Source organism: Parambassis ranga, chromosome 2, assembly GCF_900634625.1.
Source record: "Parambassis ranga chromosome 2, fParRan2.1, whole genome shotgun sequence".
Taxonomy (NCBI): Eukaryota; Metazoa; Chordata; class Actinopteri; family Ambassidae; genus Parambassis; species Parambassis ranga.
This window is the reverse complement of record NC_041023.1, coordinates 6,321,130-6,347,140: the sequence shown is the minus strand read 5'-3', so window position 1 is coordinate 6,347,140 and position 26,011 is coordinate 6,321,130. Positions and strand designations below refer to the sequence as shown.

The 26,011-nt window shown below is 41.5% G+C and overlaps 1 protein-coding gene across 3 annotated transcripts; it reads left to right on the top strand.

Annotated features, from left to right (window-relative positions):
- The first annotated feature begins 1,941 nt into the window (after nucleotides 1-1,941).
- On the top strand, nucleotides 1,942-25,381 carry LOC114432677 (CUGBP Elav-like family member 3). 3 transcript variants are annotated; one of them, XM_028400849.1, is made up of 14 exons: nucleotides 1,942-2,379; nucleotides 3,122-3,274; nucleotides 4,407-4,489; nucleotides 13,384-13,432; nucleotides 15,004-15,129; nucleotides 18,236-18,315; nucleotides 19,455-19,598; nucleotides 20,343-20,487; nucleotides 20,864-21,013; nucleotides 21,209-21,268; nucleotides 21,713-21,817; nucleotides 21,908-22,051; nucleotides 22,135-22,267; nucleotides 24,737-25,381. In XM_028400849.1, exons 2-13 carry the CDS (start codon nucleotides 3,130-3,132, stop codon nucleotides 22,260-22,262), a joined length of 1,359 nt encoding a protein of 452 aa, XP_028256650.1. In that variant the 5' UTR covers nucleotides 1,942-2,379; nucleotides 3,122-3,129; the 3' UTR covers nucleotides 22,263-22,267; nucleotides 24,737-25,381. The 3 variants fall into 3 exon arrangements, with proteins under 3 accessions (XP_028256650.1, XP_028256648.1, XP_028256649.1); XM_028400847.1 differs by having other exon boundaries at nucleotides 15,001-15,129; XM_028400848.1 differs by lacking the exon at nucleotides 24,737-25,381 and adding an exon at nucleotides 22,740-22,818 and having other exon boundaries at nucleotides 15,001-15,129.
- Nucleotides 25,382-26,011: the final 630 nt, after the last annotated feature.

The window sequence follows — 26,011 nt, the reverse complement described above, 5'->3', positions numbered from 1 at the left end:
CTTTATTATATTTCTGTTTATATAGTTTAAAATATTTCTACAAACAAATCCATACATGTTCTTCAGAGGGCAGGCTTGTCATTTCAGTGGTTAATTCCATTTCTGTAGTTATACCTAAGTGTATCTAGTTTATGCTATTTTCTATTACATTTCATGTTGATGGCATTTATTTAACCAACTATGAAACAAGGTTGTAGACGGAGAACATGCATTTATTCTAAAATATTTTCCTTAATGTGTTGATTTGATACACATGATAAATATATGAGTGTTTAAAAATGACCCCAAACTTCCTAGGAAAGGGGGTTTCAACAAGAAAAAAGTTAGATTTTAACATTTTCTTTAAGGGATTGAAGGGTAAAGAGCTCGATAGATGGGAAAAAATAAAGATTTTAACACATCTCTTTAGCGTTTTAGTGCAAACCTTACACTGTGCTGTTTTCATTGTGGCCTCTCTTTCCTTGCAGCTTGTCGCCAGATGTCGTTGTTGGTTACGTTCTGAAAAATAAATTAAAAACTGCCATCCATTGTGGAAATGACACACATCACGTTCCCTAAGCAGTCACATATATTTGTGCCACGCCTGCACTGTGGGCTTATGCTGTGGGGCTGAAGGGCGGCAGGCAGACAGGATTTAGTGACTGATGGCAGATGGCAGTCTTAACATGAGACACGAGCCGGGGAGATGTGGGGAAAAATAAAGGTATTAAAAAATATGAGAGGCCGTGGAGTGGATCCGTGTCCCGTGCTTTGCTTTATATAAACACTGTGCTGTGTTGCTGCCATCGCTGAAGCCGAGCGGGTCCAGATCGTGACTCCTTTGAAGTGTGGCCGTGTGCGCATGTCGGGTGTGTGCAGCCTGCTGTCATGTGGGCTCATTGTTTACATGCTGCCTAGATTTCACAGAGAGGGCGTGTGTCCTGTGGAAAAAAAAATGCTCCACGCATTCACGAATGCAACCATCTAAATTATTTTTTTTCCCCGTTGCACTCTGAGAGCTTTCATTGTGTCCCTGATAATGTGTCATGAATGGAGTAGATACATTTCAGGACCTTGGCCAGCTCCACGACGAGAACAAAAGGCGGATTTGCAGCTCTTGATGTCAGGGACCGTCAGCGTTTTACCAGCCCCGGGAAAAACGAAAACTAAACACCTGCTGCCTGTGCATTCAGGTTTTGAAGGAAAAACCTTCTCCTAACACAAAAGGAGGCTGCATGCGTTTGTCTAAAGAGCATTTTATTTTATATATATAAGTAAAATATATAATCTGCTGGAAGGGTTACCTATGTTTAAATCAAGGTTTCTGTGTCTATGTCTCCTATAACAGTGACTATAAACAAAAGCAAAGTGAATGAAAAATGTTATATTGGTAGCACATTAAGCACAATGCCCCGTCTTTTCTTTATTTTGGCACATTTATACATCTTTATTTTGTGTAGAAACCAACAAATTGCAAAAAAATCATTTGTGGCAAATGTTCTTTGTGCTTCTATGATATCATAAGTGGATAAACCTCGTCCCTGGCTAGTTTAACTGTATACAGTATAGCCCTGCAAGCTAATAAAAAATAAATGTTCACACAGGCCTAATTATAAGCATTAAATGGTTCAAATGGGGGCTGCAATTAACCATTTAACGCAGCTATAGCGCAGTTGTGTAAAAAGTTGTTCTCTGTAAAATAGCAGAAATGTGCGTAGTTTTTGCGTAATAAATGAAGTGTGCGGGTATATAAGTAATGAAAAAGGTTCTTTTATTTCTTTTCTCTCGCTCATCTTTCTGCGGTTGACACAGGGGCTGGTAGTTTAGCGACGGTCCCTGGCGGCAGACATCACGGCTCATACAGCCCAGGGGAGGGATGGAGCTGAGATGGACAGGGAGGGAGACACCGGCTTACGACGTCAAAGGAGTACAGACACACACATACACACGCACACACACTGAGGAAGAGAGGAGAGGACAGCCAGCCAGACCGCCAATTCCCTCCGGTCTGTTGGAAGAAACCTAAATATTCATCTATCACAACACATTCTCTCTCTCTTTCTTTTTGCCAAGCCAGTAAGAGATTTGTTTATTTATTTTTTTTATTATCTGATTTATTTTGGAAAAAAAAACGAAGCGTCTGTGAGGAAAGAGCAGGGCGAGGGGGGGAAAAACAAGAAGCAGATCTAGGAAAGCACGCTCATGCCGAATAAAGGACCGTCGCTGGATGTGACTTGTGTTGTTTGAGGAGGGGAGCAGGCCTAACTTGTTACAGGATTCAGAGACGCGCTGACAGACTGATGAACTGAGTAATTGAGCTTTAATAACTAAACAACAGCGGGGGGAAGAAGAAAGGCATCCACTGATCACGCCGATTCTCTGCCACGAACAGCACCACAGGTATGTGTCTGTATGGCTTTATTTTATTTATTTGTGTGTGTGGATGTTTTGTGTAAAATCACGTTGAGGTCATTGTTGTGTTTGTCACCACTGTCTTGACAAAGAGAGCGCAGGTCTCCAGCTGTGTTGACACTGTCATGTTGCTATACTGCCTCGAACATATAGGCGGCCTGTGGACACGAATTCAGAGCAAGGAAAGAATGTGTTTATTACTATTTTGAAAATCAGCAAATGTGGATTATAATCTTAATGTAAGACAACTACAAGGTCCAATTATCCAAAAATGACCATAGCAAAGGTAAAATATGAAAGTTAGAAGATTCTGATTGATTTTTAATGACATTTTTGTGCATTTTATGCAAACAAAACACAAAATTGTGGCTTCAGTATCTGAGATTATGTAACAAAATATATGTAAATGCACACATTGTTTTAAAATAAAACTGCATTTATGGCCCTTCTTCAGTGACTTCATAGGTTGTTTTGTATAAATCTGTGTACTGATCTGTTTTATGACAGGCAGCTAAAACCTACACCCTGTCTCTGAGGGAGTAGAAAGTCCTAATTCAGCCTCTCATTCCCATTGAACGCTTCCATCTGCACCTCCATCCCCGGCCTCCTGTTTGCACCTCCTGTGCAGTGTGAATTCAAGCCCGCAGGCTCCTGTCTGCTCCTCCTGACCGCCTCCACTCTTTCTATTTCTCTCTCTCTCTCTCTCTCTCTGGTTATTATTCCTCCCCAGACTTCTCAATGAAGGAGCCTGACGCAATCAAGCTCTTCATCGGGCAAATACCCCGAAACCTGGAGGAGAAGGACCTGAAGCCCATCTTCGAGCAGTTCGGGAAGATCTATGAGTTGACTGTGATAAAGGACAAATATACAGGGATGCATAAAGGTAAGTGGATGTGCCAGGTTTAAAGGACCTCACATGATTTTATCGGATATGCATAATTACAATTTTCCAAATATAAATGCCATTTTGGAGCCAGAACATCCAATGTAACCTTTACCTTAAGAGTTATTATTAGAGTTTATTACCTTATATTGGTGCTTCTGTTTAGAAGCTTCAGTAATCCATCATTTTAACAAGAATATTGGTCAAACTATTTGTTAGAATTGTAATTAAAATGACTTCGAGCCCAGAAAAGAGCAGAATATTCTCACATTTAACTTAAATTAAATGTCATTACTCTTGATTTTACGTGCTGTATTTTCAAAATGATGCACTCGTCCGTTCATAGTAACAGCTGAACACAAAGTAAACACACATTTAAAAAAAAAAGATGTTCATGTGTAGCTGCAGTGCATGCTGGGAACTTTCCACAAAATGGCCTCAGGAGGCTCAAAAAACAAATATTCAAATAACACTGGTCAAATGTTAAAATTCTCATTAAATCACGTCTACTCACATATTAAACAAGTTTCTCATAATATAAAAGAAAAAAAAACCCAACACACAGAAAATGCTGTCTGACAGATGGACTGACAGAGAGGAGAGTGGATCTCAGCTATAAATAATGACCCTTGCTGTCATTTCTGATGCAAATCTGAGTCTGGAAAACAAAGGCTTTAAATAAAACCCACAGAAACCATCAGTCATCTGGGAGACGTATAGGCCAGTCCTGGTATCAGTCCTCTAACACCTATAACACCTATTCTGCATACATTTACATATTCATGATTTGTCGGAGCCCCTAAAGGTTAATGAAGGCCTTTTTCTATTATGTGGAGCTGCATATATTTTGCTAGGATGGTGATATTAAATACTCATTCAGGCTGCTTGTGTCTGAAGGGACATAGAATAGAGAATAATCTCTGTTGCTGCTTAGCAAAATTGTATGGTTTTGTCTCATTTTTAAAAAAAAATGCAGGCTGACCCAGAATTGAGGCTGATATTAATTCAAATAAATAAAATCAAAGCACGTACTACATTATTATAATAGGGCAGTGAGGTTTCTGTCTACATGCCTTAAGGGCAGCTACATGTGACAATATATATCATAAATGAATCTCCTGTCTGTCTCCAGGATGTGCCTTCCTGACATATTGTGCACGTGAATCTGCCCTCAAAGCCCAGAATGCACTGCACGAGCAGAAGACACTACCAGGGGTGAGTGTGTCGCTGTCTTCTCTTTCCTCAACAGCTCAAATTTATAAAAAGGAACACAATAACTGGCATGCCTGGCTATCCAAGCACACACACACACAGAGACACATGGGTGACACAGAAACATTAACCAAGTTTGACATGTGGGGTTGACTTCCCCCTTTAGCTGATATGCGCCAATAAAGGTCAGAGGCTGCTCTCCCCTCTTATGTTTCATATGTGATGCATCCAGACATATCCATCCACTTAAGGCATGAGTCATCTCGCTACATGTCACGGGTCGAAAGAGACAGCTATGAGGCTCGCTGCTGGAGTGACTTTGCCAGTTCTTATTCTCTTTGATGTTTCTCTTCCTTTCTGCCTCACCCTCCTCCTCCTCCTCCTCCTCCTCCTCCTTCTTCTCCTCTCTTTCCATCCATCTCTCCCTCTGAATTCTAATCAAAGTTAAACCTAGCTTTATTAGCATAGCCAGGCAGCAGGTGTGCTGCCAAATGACATTTCCAGAGCTAAATATGACATGACAGCCGCGTCTCTATAATAACCGACTATATGGGAGACAAGGCGACAAGGCAAGGAATTACTGAGACAGAGTGTGCTCCCAGACTTGCTGCTGCTTCCTCTTTTACTAACAAGGCTTTACCCCTGTTTCCTTTTGGTTATTTTTGTTGAAATCATTCACTTCTTTTTTTTCTTCTTCTTCTTCTCCTCCTGAATGGCAGCTCATAGCTTTTGAGGGAAGGGAGAAGGAGACGGTAGCTGCAACCAAAGTCTATTTTAGTTGCAAATAATGACAACATAATCATGTAAAGAGTCCACAGAATACAAGATCATTTTGCTTATTTTTGTTAACAGTCCAAAAGTGAATGATAGAGAATAGTGAAGATGATTTTATATTTTCGGATGTGAAAATCAGCTGTTTTTGTTTCAATATCTGTTAGTAAACTGCTTATTTTTTTAGCTTTTTATACAAATTAAAGACAGAACTAAAATAATAACTGCTAACAGTCGCTCTAAGGCTGAGATAAGGGAAATATTTGGATTTTTTTCCCTTGATAAATGTGCAGTTTATTGTGTAATTATCATTACAGAAGATTGTCGTAAAAGCAGGGAGAGGCATGGGGGGTTAGCAGGGGGACGTGGAGACATTTTGGAAGCTGGTATTAGGGTGGCAACAAAAGAAATCCCATTCTTAGCATGACAGTAGCGTGACCTCCCTGACCTCTTGTAGGAGATCAGCAGGACCCAATGCCCGGTGTTAAAGCTCTCTCGTTGCCCCAACCCCCCATTTTTCTACTCTACTAGCTCCCCTCCATGCAGCCTCTTACCTCTAAGCTCTTACCTCCTGTGTTCTCGCAATCCCCCCCTTCCACCATTCACCCCTCACCCATCCTGCACTAAAAGAAGAAAAAAAGAACCATCTTATTAGCTCCACACACGCCCACACGGACAAGATCTGCTACCCACCCCTGCCACCAGCTGTGGTGTAATTGTCATCTAATTGCACCTGCACTGCCAAAGAATAATTAACTTTGGCATCTCATGGCCAGGGTGATACAAAAGGAATTCCATGATCGCAATTATAGAGCTGAGAGGAGCGAGCTTAAATGAAAGCACACCTGAATATGAAGAAAGCTGAAAGATGTCACTTATAGCCAATGGTGCTTTTTTTTTTCTTAGTGTTTCGGGAAAGAATGAATCTGTCTTACTGCCTTTGCTATTTTGCATTTCCTCTTCACTAACAATGGAAATGAAAGAAAAAGAACAAAAGACAGAGAGAGAAGTCAGTCAGGGGCGAGCAGATGGCGGTATCGGAGTGGCACCTGGCCTTGTGTTTAATTTCAGGTGAGAGAGTCCGTCGCTAAGTGAGAGGGGGAAGACAAGTGTCAAAAGCACATTCGGCTGAAAGTGAGGAATGGTGAAGAAGCAGAGAGTTAAAAAAAGAAGAAGAAGGCAGGAACAAATGTATGATTGGAGGAGAAAAGACTCTCTTCCTGGGCTGTACTCATTCTGTCCTTCTTGGACATCTTGTCCTCTCTGTTCTTATCGCTTGATCTCAGTACTGTCTCAGACCATTCGTCTGGTCTGGTCAGCTATTGTGAGGCTCATACAGACACTAACAACCACATTATGCCACATTAGATGTAGCTATGTTGGAAAAAGAGGTTAGAATCACAAAAACAAAAGAAATCTGCACTTTTTTCACAATCAGTATTTTTTACATACAAAAACATTCATGAATGAACGAATGAATGAATGAATGATATTCTGGTTTTCTGAGGCTTCTATGATGGTAAACAGGTTCAGGACTGTCAGTCAAACAAAGCAATGAAGGACTCTGGGACAGCCTATCCTCTTTAGGAAAACACCATTAGTTGTCTAAGGTGTTTACTTAGCTCTACGCCCTCCTGTAGCTGTGTTTATAAGTGCGGGTAAATCTCTAAGAAAAAGGCAGAGAAGCTTGTCGCCTGTTCGTGTTGAAAACATAGACAGAATACAAGTATGGACAAAGCTCACACAAGCACAGTCCACCTAAACTCCTAATACAGGCAAAGAGGTGAGGTGCTGTGATTCAGCAAACACCTGTCAATCAAAGTGTTCATGCCTACAATTAATGCATAATTTGAAGTATAATTTAAATGACAGTTACCCCTGTAGAGTTATGACTGAACCAGACTGTAAACATTTTATTTATATAGTTTATTTCTGCTGTAAAGTTGGTCATTTTAACATAACCTATGGGGGATTGACTCACTTTTATAGTCAGCCCCTAGTGGCTGTGCGGTGAACTGCAATCTTTACACTTCCGTATGGACTTCATGTCTCAGTCGTTTTGGCTTCTAACCATGAAACAAACAGCTATTGAAAACACATCAAGCAAAATGACACCATGAAGTCTGGAGTTATATTTATATTACATACTTCTACCCACATTTGCAGACTGCTACTTCCTCTTTTTCCTCAAAAATACTATATATCTAATTTTGCATTTCATAAGCTCCTTATTTTCTATTCTTTTTCTGTGAACCACCAGCTAACCGAGCTTAGCATAAAGATTTGGGTGAAGCATCCTTGAAGCTCTCATTTCAACCTATAACCAGGGTGTTTCCACCGGTTGTCATGCTCACTGTAGTTCATATAGTCTAAAAACACGAGAGTAAATATTGATCCGCTCATGAACTCTTGACAAAAAAAGGCAATTAGTGCACCTCTCTAAGTGTCAAACTCTTCCTTTAATCAATGCGTAGCTGCACTTAGCTCACTCGAATTTGCAACAATGCCCTGCTGTAAGAATCTAATATATAATATTAACAATAATAGTGTCTAAATTTAATAGTGAGTCTGTGTTGAAGTGGGAAAGTATGTAGCTGTGTTCTCGCTGTATATTTGCATGTGCTGCGGGGGAAGGGAGAGCAGGTGTTCACACTAACACGGTTTAATGAAGGATGTGTGTTTTGTGTGTGTGTGTAACTGTGTTTGCTTTTGTGTGCACATCTTTTCCAAAGATATAGATGGATGGATTGGAAGTTTTGAGGTTTCATTATAAAGCAGCTCCTCTCAGGTTTCTTCATTCACTATCAGTGGTGTGTATGAGAGTAAAAAAAAAAAAAAATCAGGTCCGTGAGGCCTTCTGTGTTTAAGCTGCCCATATGAGAGGAAAGAGCTCTCTTTGAGTGTGGAACATCTGACTAAGCCTGACATTTACTCAGACGTAAGGACTCAGACGGAGCAGACAGAGGGGTTTTATCAATAGTCTGAAAAAAAAATGCATACGCTAAATATAGCCCAGGCTTTTTATGCAGGATATGAGATAGGAAGTGCAGAACGCTGTAATTTGTGCCCTTTAATGTAAATGTCCTACTGATGATACAAAACCTGTTAGCACATAAGACCTCTGCTTTGTAGTCAAAGTTGTGTGTAACATGACACAAAACATGACTGGGCACAAATGTTTTGAAGAAGACTGACAATAAGCACACAGAGCTCCTCTTCCATATGTAACCTATATCTTGATGGCAGGGAGTCACGAGGATGATAGCAATTAGCGCGCCTCAGAACGAACATGCACACTTGATGATTCTATCTGGAGTTAAGTGTGCATTCATGCATCCAATCATTTACATATGCATGCATATCAATGCGCTGAGGTGATGATGCAGGACGGGCGACAGAGAGAGAGAGTGAGAGAGAGAGAGAGAGAGAGAGAGAGAGGGGGCTCGTCCCCTGTATATCACTCTGGGGCGACTGTAATGATGAATGCAGATTGGATTTATAGAGGTGGTAAATGGGTGTGAATTGGGGAGAAATTGGATAAATGAAGGAGGGGGGAGGGGGGAGGGGAGGAAGAAATGAATGAAAGTTTGACATAATGAACAGTGGGTGGCAGTAAGGGTGGGGGGGGGGGGGTGGAGGTGCATTGAGGCAGTGTGTTTATCAGCTTAAATGCAGACATCTGTTACTGAGAAATAGTGTGTTTTGAGGGGGTTGGGAAATGTGTGTGCGTGTGTGTGTGTTTGGTACAAAACTGGAGAGGGGCTGTTGTCATAGAACTCATTAGACTCTTTGAACTTTGGTGTAGGACTGGTTATCTAATGAGCATACATGGACTGTAGTGGAGTTAAAGTGTATAAAGCGTGGCAGAATGTAAAAAAAAAAGAAGAAAAAAGTAAAAGTAGGACAAGGACTCTATCTGTACTCACAGACACACACACAGAAATCTGCCCGTGATTCAGTTCTCCCCCCACCCCCCACCCCCCTGCTCCACTGAATCGAGTCAAACAACACTTGACATGAATATGTAGCAGTCAGAAGAGACAAAACAATTGAGAGTCAACTCGTGTGTTGTTAGAAATTTAGTCTTTGATATTCAGTTTCTTCACTTTGAAGGGTTTTTGCTGGCTGTCTGACAAAACGACTGAATGTCAGCTTCAAAAGCTGTCAGCTTCGTCTTAATGCCGGACAGACTGGTGAACCCTGTAAGGGAAGGAGACAACACTTGGAAGCAGCTTTGACACTGAAGACTGGGGCATTGATTAAATATTATTGAACTGTACAGGCGTTGTGCTGTCAGTCTCTTTGTGTTTGATTGATTTAGCAACCGGCTGAATACAGGACAAGGTTGAATTTGTCTCCGCTTTGTGTGCTCTGTCTGCCTGCTCATGTGTGTGCGCATCTGTGTGTGCATCCACGTGTCGACACATTAGCAGGCCGTACTTGTGCATCTCTGCTTTTTTTTGTCCAAGCCTCTGCTGCTTTGTTCCAATTCTTTGTGTGAGCGCACAATCATCTTCGTCTATTAATCTCCAGTTTTTTTTTGTTTTTTTTTGGGGGGGGGGGCGCTGTGAATATACCAATTTCCACCTGTGTTCTTTTTTTATTTCCCCCCCCCCCGGTGAATTCACAAGTGCGTCTCAGCGTAAGTGCATTTGAGACATGGAGGTGGATGGAGAATGGAGCAAAAGCAGCAGAGACAAGAGAGGAACAGAGCAGGGTGGGTAGAGGGAGGGGAGGGGGGGAGGGGAGGTGGCAGGTTGATTACGGTCGCAGGTCTCGTTGCCTGGAGACGGCGGGGACGAAGGATGCCAGGTTGCTAGGCGACCAGCACGATGCAATGACCAGCGCTGTGTGATGGAGCGGAGGGGAGGCGAAGACGGAAAATTGTCTTTACCCCCCCCCTCCCCCCTTCACTCCCCGCCCCACCCAACTACACCTTCCTCCCCACCACCCCCCCCACCCTTCCAGCTCTGCCTCCCTGCTGTAAATGTTCTTGAAAGAGCAGGGGTGATGGTCTCCGCTGATATATTTGCCATTCAGAGTGGCTGCTTTTTAAGGCAGACAGGCTGAATGGATTGAAATTGGAGAGAAAACGGGCGGCAGAAATGTGACAGCCTCACACAGCAGCAGCAGCAGCAGCAGTGCCAGCACCAGCCTAGTGTATAGACTCAACAACACTGAGTATAGAGATTATCATCTGTGAGAAAAATGTCATCATCAATATGCTTTGCTCGCGCCGACTGCAAATAGTTCACATTTACATTGAAAACACGGTACCACTCCTTGGTGTGTACGATGACATGGATGGAGACGGGGGGGTCATGCATTATGGTGAAAGGGTCGAGCTTAGATTTGATTGGATAATCTATGGATTTAATATCGTATAATCCGGGTGAAAATCCGTCCCCCCCTCCAGTGCATCACAGAAAGAAAAGATTAAGTATGTGTAGATGATGTGCTAATGTGGCTGTGACCGACAGGAGCAGCAGAGAGAGTATTGTATGTTTAGTCGGAGGATGGTTGTACGTAATATCTGTGCTGTGTGTTTAGAGACGGAGGGGAGGGGAAATAAAATCAAATAGAAAAAACACACTGGTAAAATGGGTTGTTGATCAGGCAGAGGTTTTTTTTTCGCCTGTGTGTTGTCTGTGCACAGTATGGGACTGTTTTTGTAAACAAGCCTAAGAGAGAAAGAGGAAGGGAGGGGAGCAACAGGAGGAGGAGGAGGGGAGAGAGCAAATTACTGTAAAGTGTGTGTTAGTGGTGGAGGCTTAGAGGGAGATATTTTTCTCCCTGCTTCTGCATCTGCTCTCGAGGCAGCGCCAACATTCAACAGGCACTAATTTCTCCCTCCATCATCCTGCAACCCCCCCCCTTCCTATATTGGTTCCTTTCCTTTTTTTCCTCCACCTTCCTCCCTCACACATCTAATCCCTCTATCTCTTGACCCAGAAGCACCCTTTTGTCCTCCTCGTTTGTTTTTCACCAGTCTCTTTCCGCACGTTGTTCAGGGCAGCCTTGTTTACCTGATGTGGGGTTCTCATCACTGGGGTTGTCATGACGATGGCCATGTGAGCGCTGGTCTTCGTCAGAGCAGTGGGGCCTGTTGCCGTGCCGATCTGAAGTGGCACTGCCTTGATGGCCTCCACTTCTTACTGTTTTCCCTCTTGTATATTCTAATTCCAATCTCCTGAGCCATCTGCTGTGCTTCTCCTTATCACCAACACCACGGCCCTTACTTCTCTGTTTGTCCTCCTGCAGTCAAATATATGCAATGGGATTTTTTATGAGGTTATTTTAAAGATGGCAGATGTTTAAAGCTTTCTTAAAGCACAAAAAAATGCTAAATCACATTTTTTAATTAAAATCTTCACTTGCTCTATATATTTAGATTTTTTAAAAACATTAAAGGGACAGTTCACCTATAATCAATATTCATATTTTTGTATGCAGTGCATCTGGACTGTTTTTGATGTGACATGATGTCTGCCTTCTTTCTTCACTTAAAGCATCAAAAAATATTCTCCATCTAGAAATCATGACCTTGTAATGTAGGAACTATTATCTACCGAACTACACTCAGCAAACACATCTGTGCACAGAAGGCAGTGCGCATCTACCCATGACAATAAGCTGGTGCTTGTGACAGCATGACAGTATGTAAACATTCTGAGCCTTGATGCTCTTTCCCTTTTTGCTTTCAAACTGTTTTACCTGTCCTAAGCTTTGCATGAGTACATGAATTTTAGCACACATTTGGCTAAGATGAAGTTTGAGCACCAAACTTCACCTATAATTTAAACTAAAATTATTATTCATTGACTGCAAACCCTTCATTTGTTTGACGGATTGGAAGATGGTTTTGAGACTTTGCCCCCTTCCATCCACACACTATCATCCTATTAATTGGCACATCGCATCTATTGGATGCTCTCAATGCGGAGGCCCCTCTGCAGCAGGTGCCGTGTTTCAGCTGCCGGTTCGGTACGATGTTTGTTCATGCGACGGAGCACGGCCCGCGGCACCAATCAATAGTGTCTCCTGGTGACCGATCATAGCGGATCAATCAGTGACACAGGATCAGTGACTGGCTGAAATGTCACCAGCTCCATAATTAAGACCTTCATTAAGCCAGAGTTAACAGAGTGTCACTCTGTTGCTCTCACCTCTACTCATCACCCCTCCCCTACTCCTCCTTTACACACACACCTCCCCCACAAGCCTTCTTTCCTCCATATGCTCCTTTCCTTCTCCTCAATCCCTCTCAATCCCACCCTTCTCCCCCTTTGTGCCCTCTCTTGTTCATTCTCTTTATTCAGTTCAATACCTCTTTTCACCGTGTTCATGCTCTATACATTCAGAGCCAAGGCTATGAAGCATATAGAGAGTTTAGCTAAAGGACTACAGAGACGTACATAAAAAAAATGGCATTTCAGCAGCTTGTCTTTTGATGAATTATGAAAAGGTTAATCCTTTTCATGTTGTGTGTTCCCTCCTTTTTTTCATCTTTCTTTGTTTTTCCCTGATAATATTCACTGCCTTTCTAACCCTGCATACATCCGTCTCTGCCTCCCTGTCAGGATCAGAATCTCTCTCTCTCTGTTCTGATGCTGTGTGCTCCTTTAATCCAGATTAGCTGGCGAGTGTTCTTAATCTTATCACTTCCCCAATCCCGCGTGGGTGTGTGCTTTTCCTGGTTTTGCGTGATAGGGGGGGAGAGCGAACCATAGACGGCAGGATTAGAGCAGATTCTGAGAGCGACTCGGCGAGAGAGGAGGTGGGGAGAGAAAGAGAGACTGTGGCGACACTGCAAATGTAATATCACACATATCATTGTCAGCCATGGTCTGCTGGAGTACAGTTAGCCAGAAATGATTGGAACATGGGCCAAATTTGCAATCATCCATACATTCATAACGATGTCATATTACAGCAAAAACGTCATTTACATGAAGCGAGTTCACATAAATATCATTAGTAATTCAAAAGACAGTTGGGGGGCACATTTTAATTAAACTCCACAATAAAATCCCCAGTTACTGCCAGTTATTTCTAGACTGTAAGCACTTTATCTGCCAAACATTCTACTCATTTGTTTGTCTCTCTTGTCTTGATCACCACTACAGATGAACCGCCCAATTCAAGTGAAGCCGGCTGACAGCGAAAGCAGAGGGGGTAAGAGACACCTGCCTCCACCCAGACACACAGCACCTGTTCAAACAACAGCACCACCACCAAAAACACTGATGATAACATGACAAACTGATGGATGTTGTAACAAAAAAGAGAGTGACAGACCGTTGTATTTTCATGAAAAAAATGCAAAATGTTCTGCAGGAGCCATTGATCAGAATGAGTAGTAGACCTGACAACAGTGACACCTCTGGCTGTTAAGTGAACTGCAGTCAGCTTTCTGACACTTGAGCTACATTTTTGCTAATATCTATAGGGCATCAATTTAATAGATTTCACTTTTGTTTGCTCTTGTTTTTTTATTTTGTATTGTATGTGTTTACAAAATTAGAGCTAGCAGGCTAACCATCCTCCCCTCACATCAGTCTTGGCTATAAAAACTATTTATATTTGTCTCAAATCTGCACAGAATAAACACAAGTTATCTGTTTGCCAAGGTAGCGGCATAAACCATTAGAATATTGTGTGAGTGCTAAGATTAAGGAGAGCGCCAGCTTAGCTTAGCCAGCTAGCGTTATCTTGGCTGCACTGTGTGGCAGTATCTAATGAGGTAAATGTAAGCAAGTGTTGTAAACCGAGGGAGCATACACTATCGCTAACATTTTTTTTTTTAATTTTGAATAACATTTGTTTTAATTCTTACATATAGAACCTTTAAGATGAATGTATGTCATTGCTCTAAGTTTAATTTTATTTAAGCATTTATTTCAGCATCTAAGAAACAGTCCAGATTTCTTTGTCACAGCATCCACTGCATCTAATAGGCCTTTTTTTTCCACCACAATTTGACACACCACAGAAGGAAAAGCACAGGTGCATCATAAAATTAATGATGTCTGAATTTCATTTAGATGTTTTTGTGTATTGTTCATGCTGGCTCGCTGTCATGGTGTACCAAATGAAAATGTCTGCTGTGAAGACAGCATTTCTGTGTATTGTTTCCCCTATTAGACAGTATTAGAAATCCATTGATTTTTCTTCCGTTTTTTTTGTACTGTAGGTAAATTTATTTTTACAGAAATTGGATTAGAAGCATCAGGTCTTTTGTTTCCCTCCTCCTCAATGAGACTGTGGTGTGTTTCCTGTGACCGAGCGTATCTCTCTGCAACATTTGATTATTATATTAAAATATATGGCAAAGAAGTGACAGCTTGAACGGTTGGACAAATAAAAAATTCTATTAATCTGTAGCGTTCCTTTGGAGACTAGTCTGCAGGAATGTACGTGATTTGTAACAAACAGCTCAAACATGTAGAAACACTGGTCTGATCCTTCACAGACGGAGACAGACGGAGCAGCTTCTCTGACAACGCAGAGGGTGACAAACATTTGAGTCACCGCCAGATGCTGTTTGTTTGTTGTGCTGTTCATGTTACTGCACTCTGGTGGCACTCTGTAGAATAGCAGACTCTAACAGCTCATCACACTGTTGTCCATCCATGCTTGTATGGTGACATGGCACTACTCCCTTTGTCAAACACCTTTGATCTCACTCATACATTTTCCTTTCTTCTTCCTCCTCCATATCGTGGCGATCTCTTTTTCCTTAGAAGACAGGAAGCTGTTTGTGGGCATGCTGGGAAAACAGCAGACAGACACTGATGTGAGGAAAATGTTCGAGCCATTCGGGAGCATAGAGGAGTGCACCGTGCTCCGCGGGCCCGACGGCACCAGCAAAGGTAATAAATGACAAATCATCATTCAGATTAAATAAACAAAGCAGAAGATAGCGAAGTGTTACGTCAATATCCATGATTCAAAAATCCATCTGTGAAACATCTGTTTAGGCCCGGTTCACGTCTTCTTTGCACTATCATGGCACACTTTCCAAAAATTCAGTTTCAGGCACATTAAAACTGCATTTCTTGTGGATGAATGGCTAAAATGTTTTCAAACATACACTCAACAAAAATATAAACGCAACACTTTTGTTTTTGCTCCCATGTTTCATGAGATGGACTTGAAGATCTAAACTTCATTCCAGATACACAATATTACCATTCCTCTCAAGCAGTGTTCACAAATCTGTCTAAATGTGTGATAGTGAGCACTTCTGCTTTGCTGAGATAATCCATCCTACCTCACAGGTGTGCCACATCAAGATGCTGATCTGACATCATGATTAGTGCACAGGTGTACCTCAAACTGCCCACAATAAAAGGCCACCCTGAAATGTGCAGTTTTGTCTCACAGCAAAATGCCACAGATGCCACAAGCATTGAGGGAGCGTGCAATTGGCATGCTGACAGCAGGAATGTCAACCAGATCTGTTGCTTGTGCATTGAATGTTCATTTCTCCACCATAAGCCGTCTCCAAAGGCGTTTCAGAGAATATGGCAGTACATCCAACCGGCCTCACAACCGCAGACCACGAGTAACCACACCAGCCCAGGACCTCCACATCCAGCAGGTTCACCTCCGAGATCGTCTGAGACCAGCCACTCAGACAGCTGCTGAAACAATTGGTTTGCATAACCAAACAATTTCTGCACAAACTGTCAGAAACCGTCTCAGGGAAGCTCAACTGCATGCTCGTCGTCCTCATCGGGGTCTTAACCTGACTCCAGATCGTCGCCGTAACAGACTTGAGTGGGCAAATGCTCACATTCGATGGCGTCTAGCACGTTGGAGAGGTGTTCTCTTCACGGATGAATCTCGGTTTACATTGTTCAGGGCAGATGGCAGACAGCATGTGTGGCGTCGTGTGGGTGAGCGCTTTGCTGATGTCAATGTTGTGGATCGAGTGGCCCATGGTGGTGGTGGGGTCATGGTATGGGCAGGCATCTGTTATGGACGAAGAACACAGGTGCATTTTATTGATGGCATTTTGAATGCACAGAGATACCGTGATGAGATCCTGAGGCCCATTGTTGTGCCATCCATGAACATCACCTCATGTTTCAGCAAGATAATGCACGGCCCCATGTTGCAAGGATCTGTACACAATTCTTGGAAGCTGAAAATGTCCCAGTTCTTGCATGGCCAGCATACTCACCGGACATGTCACCCATTGAACATGTTTGGGATGTGCTTGACCGGCGTATACGACAGCGTGCACCAGTTCCCACTAATATCCAGCAACTTCGCACAGCCATTGAAGAGGAGTGGACCAACATTCCACAGGCCACAATAGACAATCTGATAAACTCTATGCGAAGAAGATGTGTTGCACTGCATGAGGCAAATGGTGGTCACACCAGATACTGACTGGTTCTGAGTCCCCAGACCGCCAATAAAGCAGAAACAAAATGCACATTTCAGGGTGGCCTTTTATTGTGGGCAGTTTAAGGTACACCTGTGCACTAATCATGATGTCAGATCAGCATCTTGATGTGGCACACCTGTGAGGTGGGATGGATTATCTCAGCAAAGCAGAAGTGCTCACTATCACACATTTAGACAGATTTGTGAACAATGTTTGAGAGGAATGGTAATATTGTGTATCTGGAATGAAGTTTAGATCTTCAAGTCCATCTCATGAAACATGGGAGCAAAAACAAAAGTGTTGCGTTTATATTTTTGTTGAGTGTATATACATATGGAGAAGGTATTAAAGCTTCATCAGTCCAGGTAGGGAATTAGGGAGGCCATGCTCTCTGCTCCGATAGGTGAGTACTGACCACCATTTAGCATCAGCTCTGCTGCTGTATAATAACAATGTAGTTGCAGCTAGAGAGCTAGCTGGCTAACTGTTCTTGCTTTGCATCAGTTTTGGCAATATATATATATATATAGGCTCAATTTTTTGACTTTGGCTATAATAAACACATTTCTGTTACAAACAGAGGGGTAATTTGGGGGTAATTTGGCAAGCTCATTTGAACAGTGCTTACCAATCAGAGCAGAGTGGGGTGTTTTGGAAGAGGGTGTGGACAAATCAGACCTTGTCCATATGTATATGGATATTTTTGAAAACATTTTGGCCTTTCGTCCACATGAAGAAGCACGTTTGGGTCGACTGCTGTAATACTGACTCAGTGGAAGATGAAGGGAAGAATGTTCAACTGAGTGCAGGATGAGTCATAAGCATTTTTAGAGCTTTCCAGGAAACATAAAGAAATGTGGTCTATATAAGGATGTAGCAGTATACACATACACACATACAGTGTAATATATATGCTATAGAAACACATTTTGAAGGGGCCTTCATGATATGGAGCAAAACCCATGGCTTGCATGTTTAATTACATTTTAAATGTTCATTTAAGCATTTATATTTGGATCTACATCAAATAAGAGGAATCCAAATAATCGGCAGTAAGATGTTTGTGTTACGATTTTCAAGTCCTACATCTTTTAAAGCGCTGTCATAAGCAATGAATGCAAATGGACTCCAGCTGATGGCTGCGTAAGTGATATTGACTTTGTTTAACTGTTTGTATTTGTATCCGGCCCTGAGAATACAGCCTGCAGCACATTACCATCACGTGATATAAATTACCATTGCCATAAACAACAGCGCTAATGATATTTGTCGTGTAAATCAAAGTCCAGCGACAGTTCAAACACAGATGCTAGATTTTTCTGCATTTGTTGCATGAGGCATGACTAATGGTGCCACAGGTTTTATGGGTCATGGCTAATGATGCGTTTGGTGGTTTACGGGCTGTGATTGATGAAGCAATGAATGTTCTGTGGACCATGTTTAATGATGCCACTGTAACTGATGAAGCACTAGATGTAAGACGGCTTCTAATGTATTTTTAAAGGGAAGTAGTTTTGTTATACTGTGTGTGTTGTGTTTGTGTGTGTGGTCCCTGTTTAATGGTGTGTCATTTCACATAGGGTGTGCATTTGTAAAGTTCCAGAGCAACGCAGAGGCCCAGGCTGCCATCAACACTCTGCATGGGAGTCGTACTCTACCTGTAAGTCCACCCCTACACACACACACACACACAACACACACACCCAGATATGCTTACATACACACACACACACACACACATATGCACACACACACTAACATTCAAATAGATCAAAAACACACACTCAGATGCTCCAAATCCAGTCATTTAGACACTCAACATGGTGACTCAGCTAATAGTCACCACTTCTCCTTTCTGTCCCCCTCCTCCACACACACTCACACACACATTTGTAAAATGTGGTCATGTTTCGTCAGTTGGTGTAGTGTAGTTTAAATGCAGGTACATGAAATATATTGTTGTAACTAGGTTTTCTGACAGAAAATGTGAACACTTCAGCCATATACGGTTAGAAGATCATTTCATGGTACATCTGTGGGGTAAAGAGTTCTTAGTATCTTTGAACATTCTTCTCCTTATTGATAAAGGCGAGCTTTCCAGACACAGAGGCTCCAAATCATGATGCTTGTGTTCATATAGAGTCTTTTTTTACAGCACTAAAGCCTTATTAGTGTTATTGGTGGTTTTTTTAAATGTTAACAGTTCCAGTTAGTGTTATAGTATAAAGATTTAATTTGTACTTTTCTTTTATTCTTTTGTCTGGACATAAACATTACAGGATCTTAGCATTTCCCTCCTTTTCCATCAGGATGTCTTGTGTGTTTGTCCAGCCCATCCTCAGCAGGAAAACGTATTTTAGTCTTTGAAAGCAATACAAGTGAGCGTATTTATCCAGGCGCACCTTCACATGCTCATGGGTGCAGGGACTTGTCCTGTTATTAACCCAAAAATGACAACTGTTGTTTTTGTATGCTAAATCCAGCCGTTAATATCCGTTATAAACAGATAATAACTACGTGCGGAAACTAAACTTAAAAACAAAACAGCTCTCAGTGTCAGCTGGCTCAAACCTCTGACTCCTGAGTGAACTCCTTTCACCTGCCTTCTTACACTTACATTTTTGCGGTTGTATCGGTCACATGATCAGATGATTTCCGGTAATATGCCCGTATGTTCCGTTATCTCATAACTATAACCATGTGGCGTATCTGGGGGATGCTTTATCGAACAAAGTGGTGATCGCTGCGTAAAATGACCTCAGAATTGATTTTTTTTTTTTTTTTTGACTTTCTCCACAGGGTGCCTCGTCCAGCCTGGTGGTAAAGTTTGCCGATTCGGAGAAGGAGCGAGGGCTCAGGCGGATGCAGCAGGTGGCCTCTCAGCTGGGAGTCCTCAGTCCCATGACCCTGCACCTCGGGGCCTACAACGCCTACACACAGGCTGTAAGGGCCACGCAGACGCCTTTCTTTATAAACACAAATTATTTTCCAAATTTCTGCTTCTCTTTCTTACATTTTATAACATATATATCGCACTTTGCTGCAAGAACAAAGCTGAAACACCATGGCAAAAAAACAGGCAGTCGGCAGTCCTTTCTCTGTGATAAATGTACATGATATCCTGTGAGATTTAACGTCATACTAGAAGATTTTAATTGGAAAAATTGCAAATTACAACATAAAGAAAGCTAATTAACCATTTATTGCAAAATGGCTTCTGATTCGGCTCATTTAGGTTTGTTCAATTTGTGATGTTTAAAGAGGCCTGATGGCATTTTTATAGATGGATTAGATAGTATTGATTTATAGTGATGTGATCATATAATTTACTGAAAACTCAAACACACAAAAAATGCTTACTGAATTATCAGCGTGCAGACAGAAAGGGATCCAGAATGCAAAACATGACATTAAGACAAATTATTGATGATTGTAAGGAGTCCAGTTTGTAAAAACAAAACAGGTCATTAGGGGCAGTTGTGTTTTGTTGCAGGCTACTAAGATGTGCCCTTTAAATATATCGACTGGAGCCGTCACAACTCTTTTGAAACCGTCAATTTTTATGATCTTGTTATAAAGGAAGTCTGAACAAAATGCATCAGTTGTAATCTGCAGAAATTACTCACAAAATGTTAAACCTTTTCACTATTTGTTTCACCCTCTCCCTCTGCCTCTCTCTCTCTCTAGCTGATGCAGCAGCAGGCCTTGGTGGCACAGTCAGCCTACCTCTCTCCTGTAGCCACCGTGGCGGCGGTTCAGATGCAGCAGCTCGCCGCACTCAACCCCAGCAGCATCATTGCCACGCCAATTGCATCCATCACCCCGTCCTCAGGTAATGAGAGGCAGAGATGTCTGGCCCCGGCCGGCCTTGATTAGATTTCGGCTTGAAATATGAGGACAGATACACAAGGAGAGGTGGACCCAGGAGGACAAAATTACAAACATCTATTTGGTTTTTCTCTCTTTCATTCTGTCCTAATGTTAGCTTTTACTTTTAACCCAGGAACAGGTAATTGAGTTAAAGGAGCCTGTACCCATTTACTTGGATAGTTCAGGTTATAGGTGTGTTTATGTGAGCTTTTATTTGCATAAAATCATCCTGCCCACGATTTGAACTCCTCTCTGTTTACATTCAAATTCAGCAAAGGAGTTTTACCACTACCACATTTACCACTAGCATAAAACAAAAACTTGGAAAATGTCTGCAGGTACCAGCACTCCACCCTCCATCGCCGCCACGCCTGTTCCTGCTCTGCCTCCACCCATCGCAGTGAACAGCTACCCGTCTGTGCCAGCTCCACCCAATGGCCAGTCAGCCACAGAAACTCTGTACACTAACGGGGTTCATGCCTATCAAGGTACTGCACAGCCCTAGTGGGCAGGACTCAGTCTCAGACGCTTTCATGTGTAACAGGGAGACCCTAATTTAGAGGAAATGAAGCTAAAGAGCTGAATGTTATTTGGAGCATGCTGATGTGCCCCATTTAGGATTGTTCTTTTTTTTTCTCTTCATGCATTGAGCAGTTGGTAACCATGTGTTTGCTGTGTCACAGCTCAGAGTCCTGTCCTGGACCCCCTGCAACAAGCTTATACAGGCATGCAGCACTACACAGGTGAGCCTGATACTGTGTTTAGGCTTAAAAAATTAGTATTGATTTTGGTATTAGTTTTTACTGATATAATTTTTTTTCCCAATGCAGAAAATATGGAAAAAAGATGTTTCGGCTAATGTAGAAATTGTGCGATAACATAGTTGTCCAGCAGGATGCACTCAAGCTTAAATGTAGCTAAACAGAATATCTAGTTTATGATATATTGATAACCAAACTTTTCAGGCTGTAAAAGTAAAAGTGCACCAAAGTGCAACATAATGACATGCAGCTGCCTTGGGCTACACAGCAGTGAATCTGATGATGCATATAAAATGTAAATAACACTATAGAGTGACTCATGCTTTACAAACTGTGTGTAAAATGGCTCACAGTTTCAACAGATCTGTAGGGGTGGATGCAGCTCTGTCAGATGTTCTTTACTCACCTGTTCCTCCTCTCCGTCAGCTACCTACCCTGCCGCCTACAGCCTGGTGGGACAGCCGTTCCCCCATCAGCCCACACTGGTGGCTCAGCAGCCGCAGCAGCCACAGCAGCTGCAGCAAAGAGAAGGTAAGTTCAGAAAGCTGTATACAAAAAAATCACTGTCATATCTCAGAGGAACATTTCTAATGGTTTTGCTGCATCTATCGTTGCATCCAGGTCCTGAGGGCTGTAACATCTTCATCTACCACCTGCCACAGGAGTTCACTGACTCTGAGATACTGCAGATGTTCCTGCCCTTTGGAAACGTCATCTCTGCAAAGGTCTTTGTCGACCGTGCAACCAACCAGAGCAAATGCTTCGGTGAGTCATGGCAACACAGATTTTTCCTTGTAACTGATGTTTATTCTGCTTTTAACATGGAATTTGTGCCATCTACTGTTTAGGTTTTGTGAGTTTTGACAACCCATCCAGCGCCCAGACTGCCATCCAGGCCATGAACGGCTTCCAGATTGGCATGAAGAGACTGAAGGTGCAGCTGAAGAGGCCTAAGGATGCCAACAGGCCTTACTAAAGGAGGTGAGTGACTGTATATCGGCATGTTTGAGACGATGAGGGAGGGGTTGATAGACAGCTGGAAATGTGTGTGCCAGTAAAGGAGACAGATTGGATGTAATTGGGGGCTCAGAACGTAAATGGCTGTCTTTCATGTGGAACTGAAGAAGTCAATAACTCTACAGTAGATTAACTTTAATGAGGTGGCAGCACTAAAAATACCATCAATCTGAAGTAAATTACGAGGATCAGACGATACCTTTGTTGTGTAAAAGTGGTTCCTTCTTCTTTCTGCTCAGTATGTATAGGGACACTTTTATTGAGAAGACTTTGACACGGTTCTCATGTTCTGTCTAACCAGTGTTCTGTCACAGGGTTGAATACCAACTGCTGTCCCGTCATTAATTTTTGTTTTTATTTTCATTTTATTGTTTTTGTGCTGTGCCATATGCCATTTTTCCTGAAAAAAACCAACATCACACCACTACTACTCAAGACTGTCCCGTCCATACATATATCGTGGAGACGTGCGTCGCTATGGCTACGGTTGCCTAGCAACCGCTAAAACCTCCCCCCCTTCCTTCTCACTGCGTTGTAAGTTAATTGGCCTGTGTTGGTTGCTGTGGCGATATTGCCTGTGATGGTTGCCATTAGCAATTTATTTATTTATTGATTTATTTATTTTTTGTATTTTGGGCCGTTGCCTTGATTCACCATGCTCAACTGCATGGCGGGTTACTGTGGCGACCATGAACTGTGTTTGGTGCGTTGTGAGTTTCCTCTTATTATTTTGTCCTGGTTTTTTAATCCTTGCAAACACTGATCAATGATTGTCACTTTACCTCAGCATCTGTAAGTAATTGATTATCATGACATGCTGTATTTTTTTTTTCAAACTAAAAGCTTAAGAGCTAAATTAGCCAACTGTCCATGATGAATGGATACATTAGACCTTTTTTCCTTTTTGGTTTTGATTAGTTTCCTTTTTGTTGTCTGTCATGATTATCATTCTTACACATCCCCTCTGTTTAGTTGGTTGGTGTGGTAGTTTTTTCGGTGAGTGCGGGGTTTTTGTTTGGTTGTAACTCAATTCCAAGTGACTTTGTGCCTGAACTTTATTGTTTGTTATTCGTGTGACTGAAAATGTACTGGACGTGCCCCTGTACTGTATTTGGTTGACAGAATAGTATTTGTGAATGAATGGCTATGGTAAGGGTGAGACAAATACAAGATGTGTGCATTGTTGTTTCTGTGGAAAAAAAAAATGTTTCTGTGTGAATGTGTGTGTGTGTGTGTTGTGACATTTGAGACACTAACCTTACTTTAAAAGGTTTTTGGATAAAGCTGTTTGGTTCCTGTGACACGTGCTGCTGGCTGAGGAACTGCATTCCTCTGTAGGAATTCTGGGACTGCAAAAGAATTAATAACTGCAAATCCAAATCTAAATGGGCCTAATGCACAGGGTATCTGCAGGTCAGTCTGAAATTAGTGACAGATTGATTGTCATGCCTCTAACAAGTCTGAAATTCTATTTGTAAGGAAGTTGATTCTATTATTTTTTGGTATATCACAATTTGAGAATACAGAACAACACACAAAACAGCAGCATGATGCACCACTTCAATAATAATAATAGACACCCCTTAACATACAGTTTTACTATCAATAGAAGCCAAAGCAAACAAGCAAACTGTGGCCGAAATGCTACTTCAAATGCACACAGTTTTGTGTTTTAGTTAGCGGTACAGAGTGCCACCACAGCAAACCAGCTTTTAACCACACAAACACACACAAATATATACATAAATAGAATTAGAACATTACTGATGACATATATAAGCTCATTAATCCCATAAATATAAATAATATATACAGGATTAATGACATACATTATGTATGTAACTGCTTGTCAAGGGGTTCCCTATATTCACATTGTGACTGATGTTTGGTCTCAATTTGTATAAGCTGGCATGGGAGGAAAAAAAAAAGATCTCAGAAGCTCATAAATAGATTTGTGTGGTACCTGCAGATGCTCTGTTTGCAGCACTCTACATCTCAATGGATGATTTGAAATGATGAATCTGAAATGTCACCTCCCCACAGTTTGGTGAATGACATGTTTTGATATCAGTGTAGCATTATGTCTGACTGTTTTCCAAAAATTTGGAGAGTTGATCCCCACCAGAATTCCTACTGTGCATGTTCTGAATTAATTTGCCTGCTAAAAAAAAAAGAGAAAAAAAAAAGAGATGACAAACTCTCTAAGAACGTGCATATACACTTGCAGCAGTATGACTGTCACTGTTACAGTTGCATGGACACTAGTTGATTACTGAGACTCCCTCTCCCTGAGGCATCAGTGCAAGCAGTGTGTATTGCAGACACCGCTCCACTTTTTAAAATGTTAAAATGTTTGTGTTTCATTTCTGAGATTTCATTTAAAAGAAAAACACCCTGTGCTCTTTTCTCTCTCTTCTTCTTCTTCTTCCCTAGGAGAAAACCTAAGAGTTCAATCAAGAAAACCACTTGGGATGTCCCAGCCTTTTTTTGGTTGTTTGACCAACCGTATAGCACAGGAGCAACACTTCACAAAAAGCAGTATCACGTGACATGCGCTTACACAAACAGCAGTAATATCAACGACAAATGCATCAACAGAATCAGCATCCATGCAATATCTGAAGTGCTCCAGAGTTCCTATCATTCCACAGCTGGATTCATTTATATTGTGTACATAATCTATTGTCGGCAACAAGATATACATGTTAAGAAAAAGCATATCACTGATGTTATTCTACTGAACAGGGTTCTACTGTATAGTGTGATTTGTGGTCTAAGGCCAGTCTACACAGTCGGAGGCAAAAGAAAATACTATTCTGTATGATTACCATTGGTAATATTGTTATGTAGAGTTAGTTTTATTATTTATACGTAAATTAAAAACATGGGGTAACTAAACTGGACGTGGAGATGTGAATTCCCTCTCACTGTAGATACCTTGGTTTAAAAATGGAGGAGTTCACCAGTTAAAATACTCTGCTGCCACTACTTTTAAAAATTAACCAAGCGGAAGGAAGGGCTGGGAATTTTTCTATCTTGATTTTTTACGTTTTAATTTATTTGGTAATCAATTTGATGGTGGGGAAAGATGTGACAATTTCTTTTTTAATTTATGAAGAAAAAAAAGAGCATTCCTGTGGTCTTCAAGACACTTATTATAGAGTTTTTAATTACATAAATGTACCTATGGAAGTAAAAAAAAAACATGTTTCTTTATTTATTCTCTACAATCGCTGTTTTAAAACATATGTCTTTAAAAGAAAATAAAGTACAATTTAGAAAAAAATGCATTTCTTTTGTTTATTTGAGTGTGGCTGGTTATTCTGAGAGCTTTGCTGCCCTCTACTGGCCTGAAGGGGTATTGATGAACTGAGTGTCAACATCTGGAGTTTTACATTAAAACCTGTGGATCAAACTAATTAAAAATTACACTGAAGACTTTAATGGATTAATTTTACATTTTATATAGGCTGGTTAAGTGATTTTTAATTTGTAAACAGCGTCGATAATGAGTGTATATAATTTCGCTATGCATAAGGTCCTAATTTAATGTTTGATGACTCTGCATGTATATATATTGAGCTCGGACATAATGATGAAGACGGCAGAGCTGTGTGTAACTACAGCTAGAGTATGCAGTGAGTCTGTCTGCTACAGCATTTTGAGTTTGGTCTGATGAGTCCAAACACGCCTCAGCCTTCTATGGCA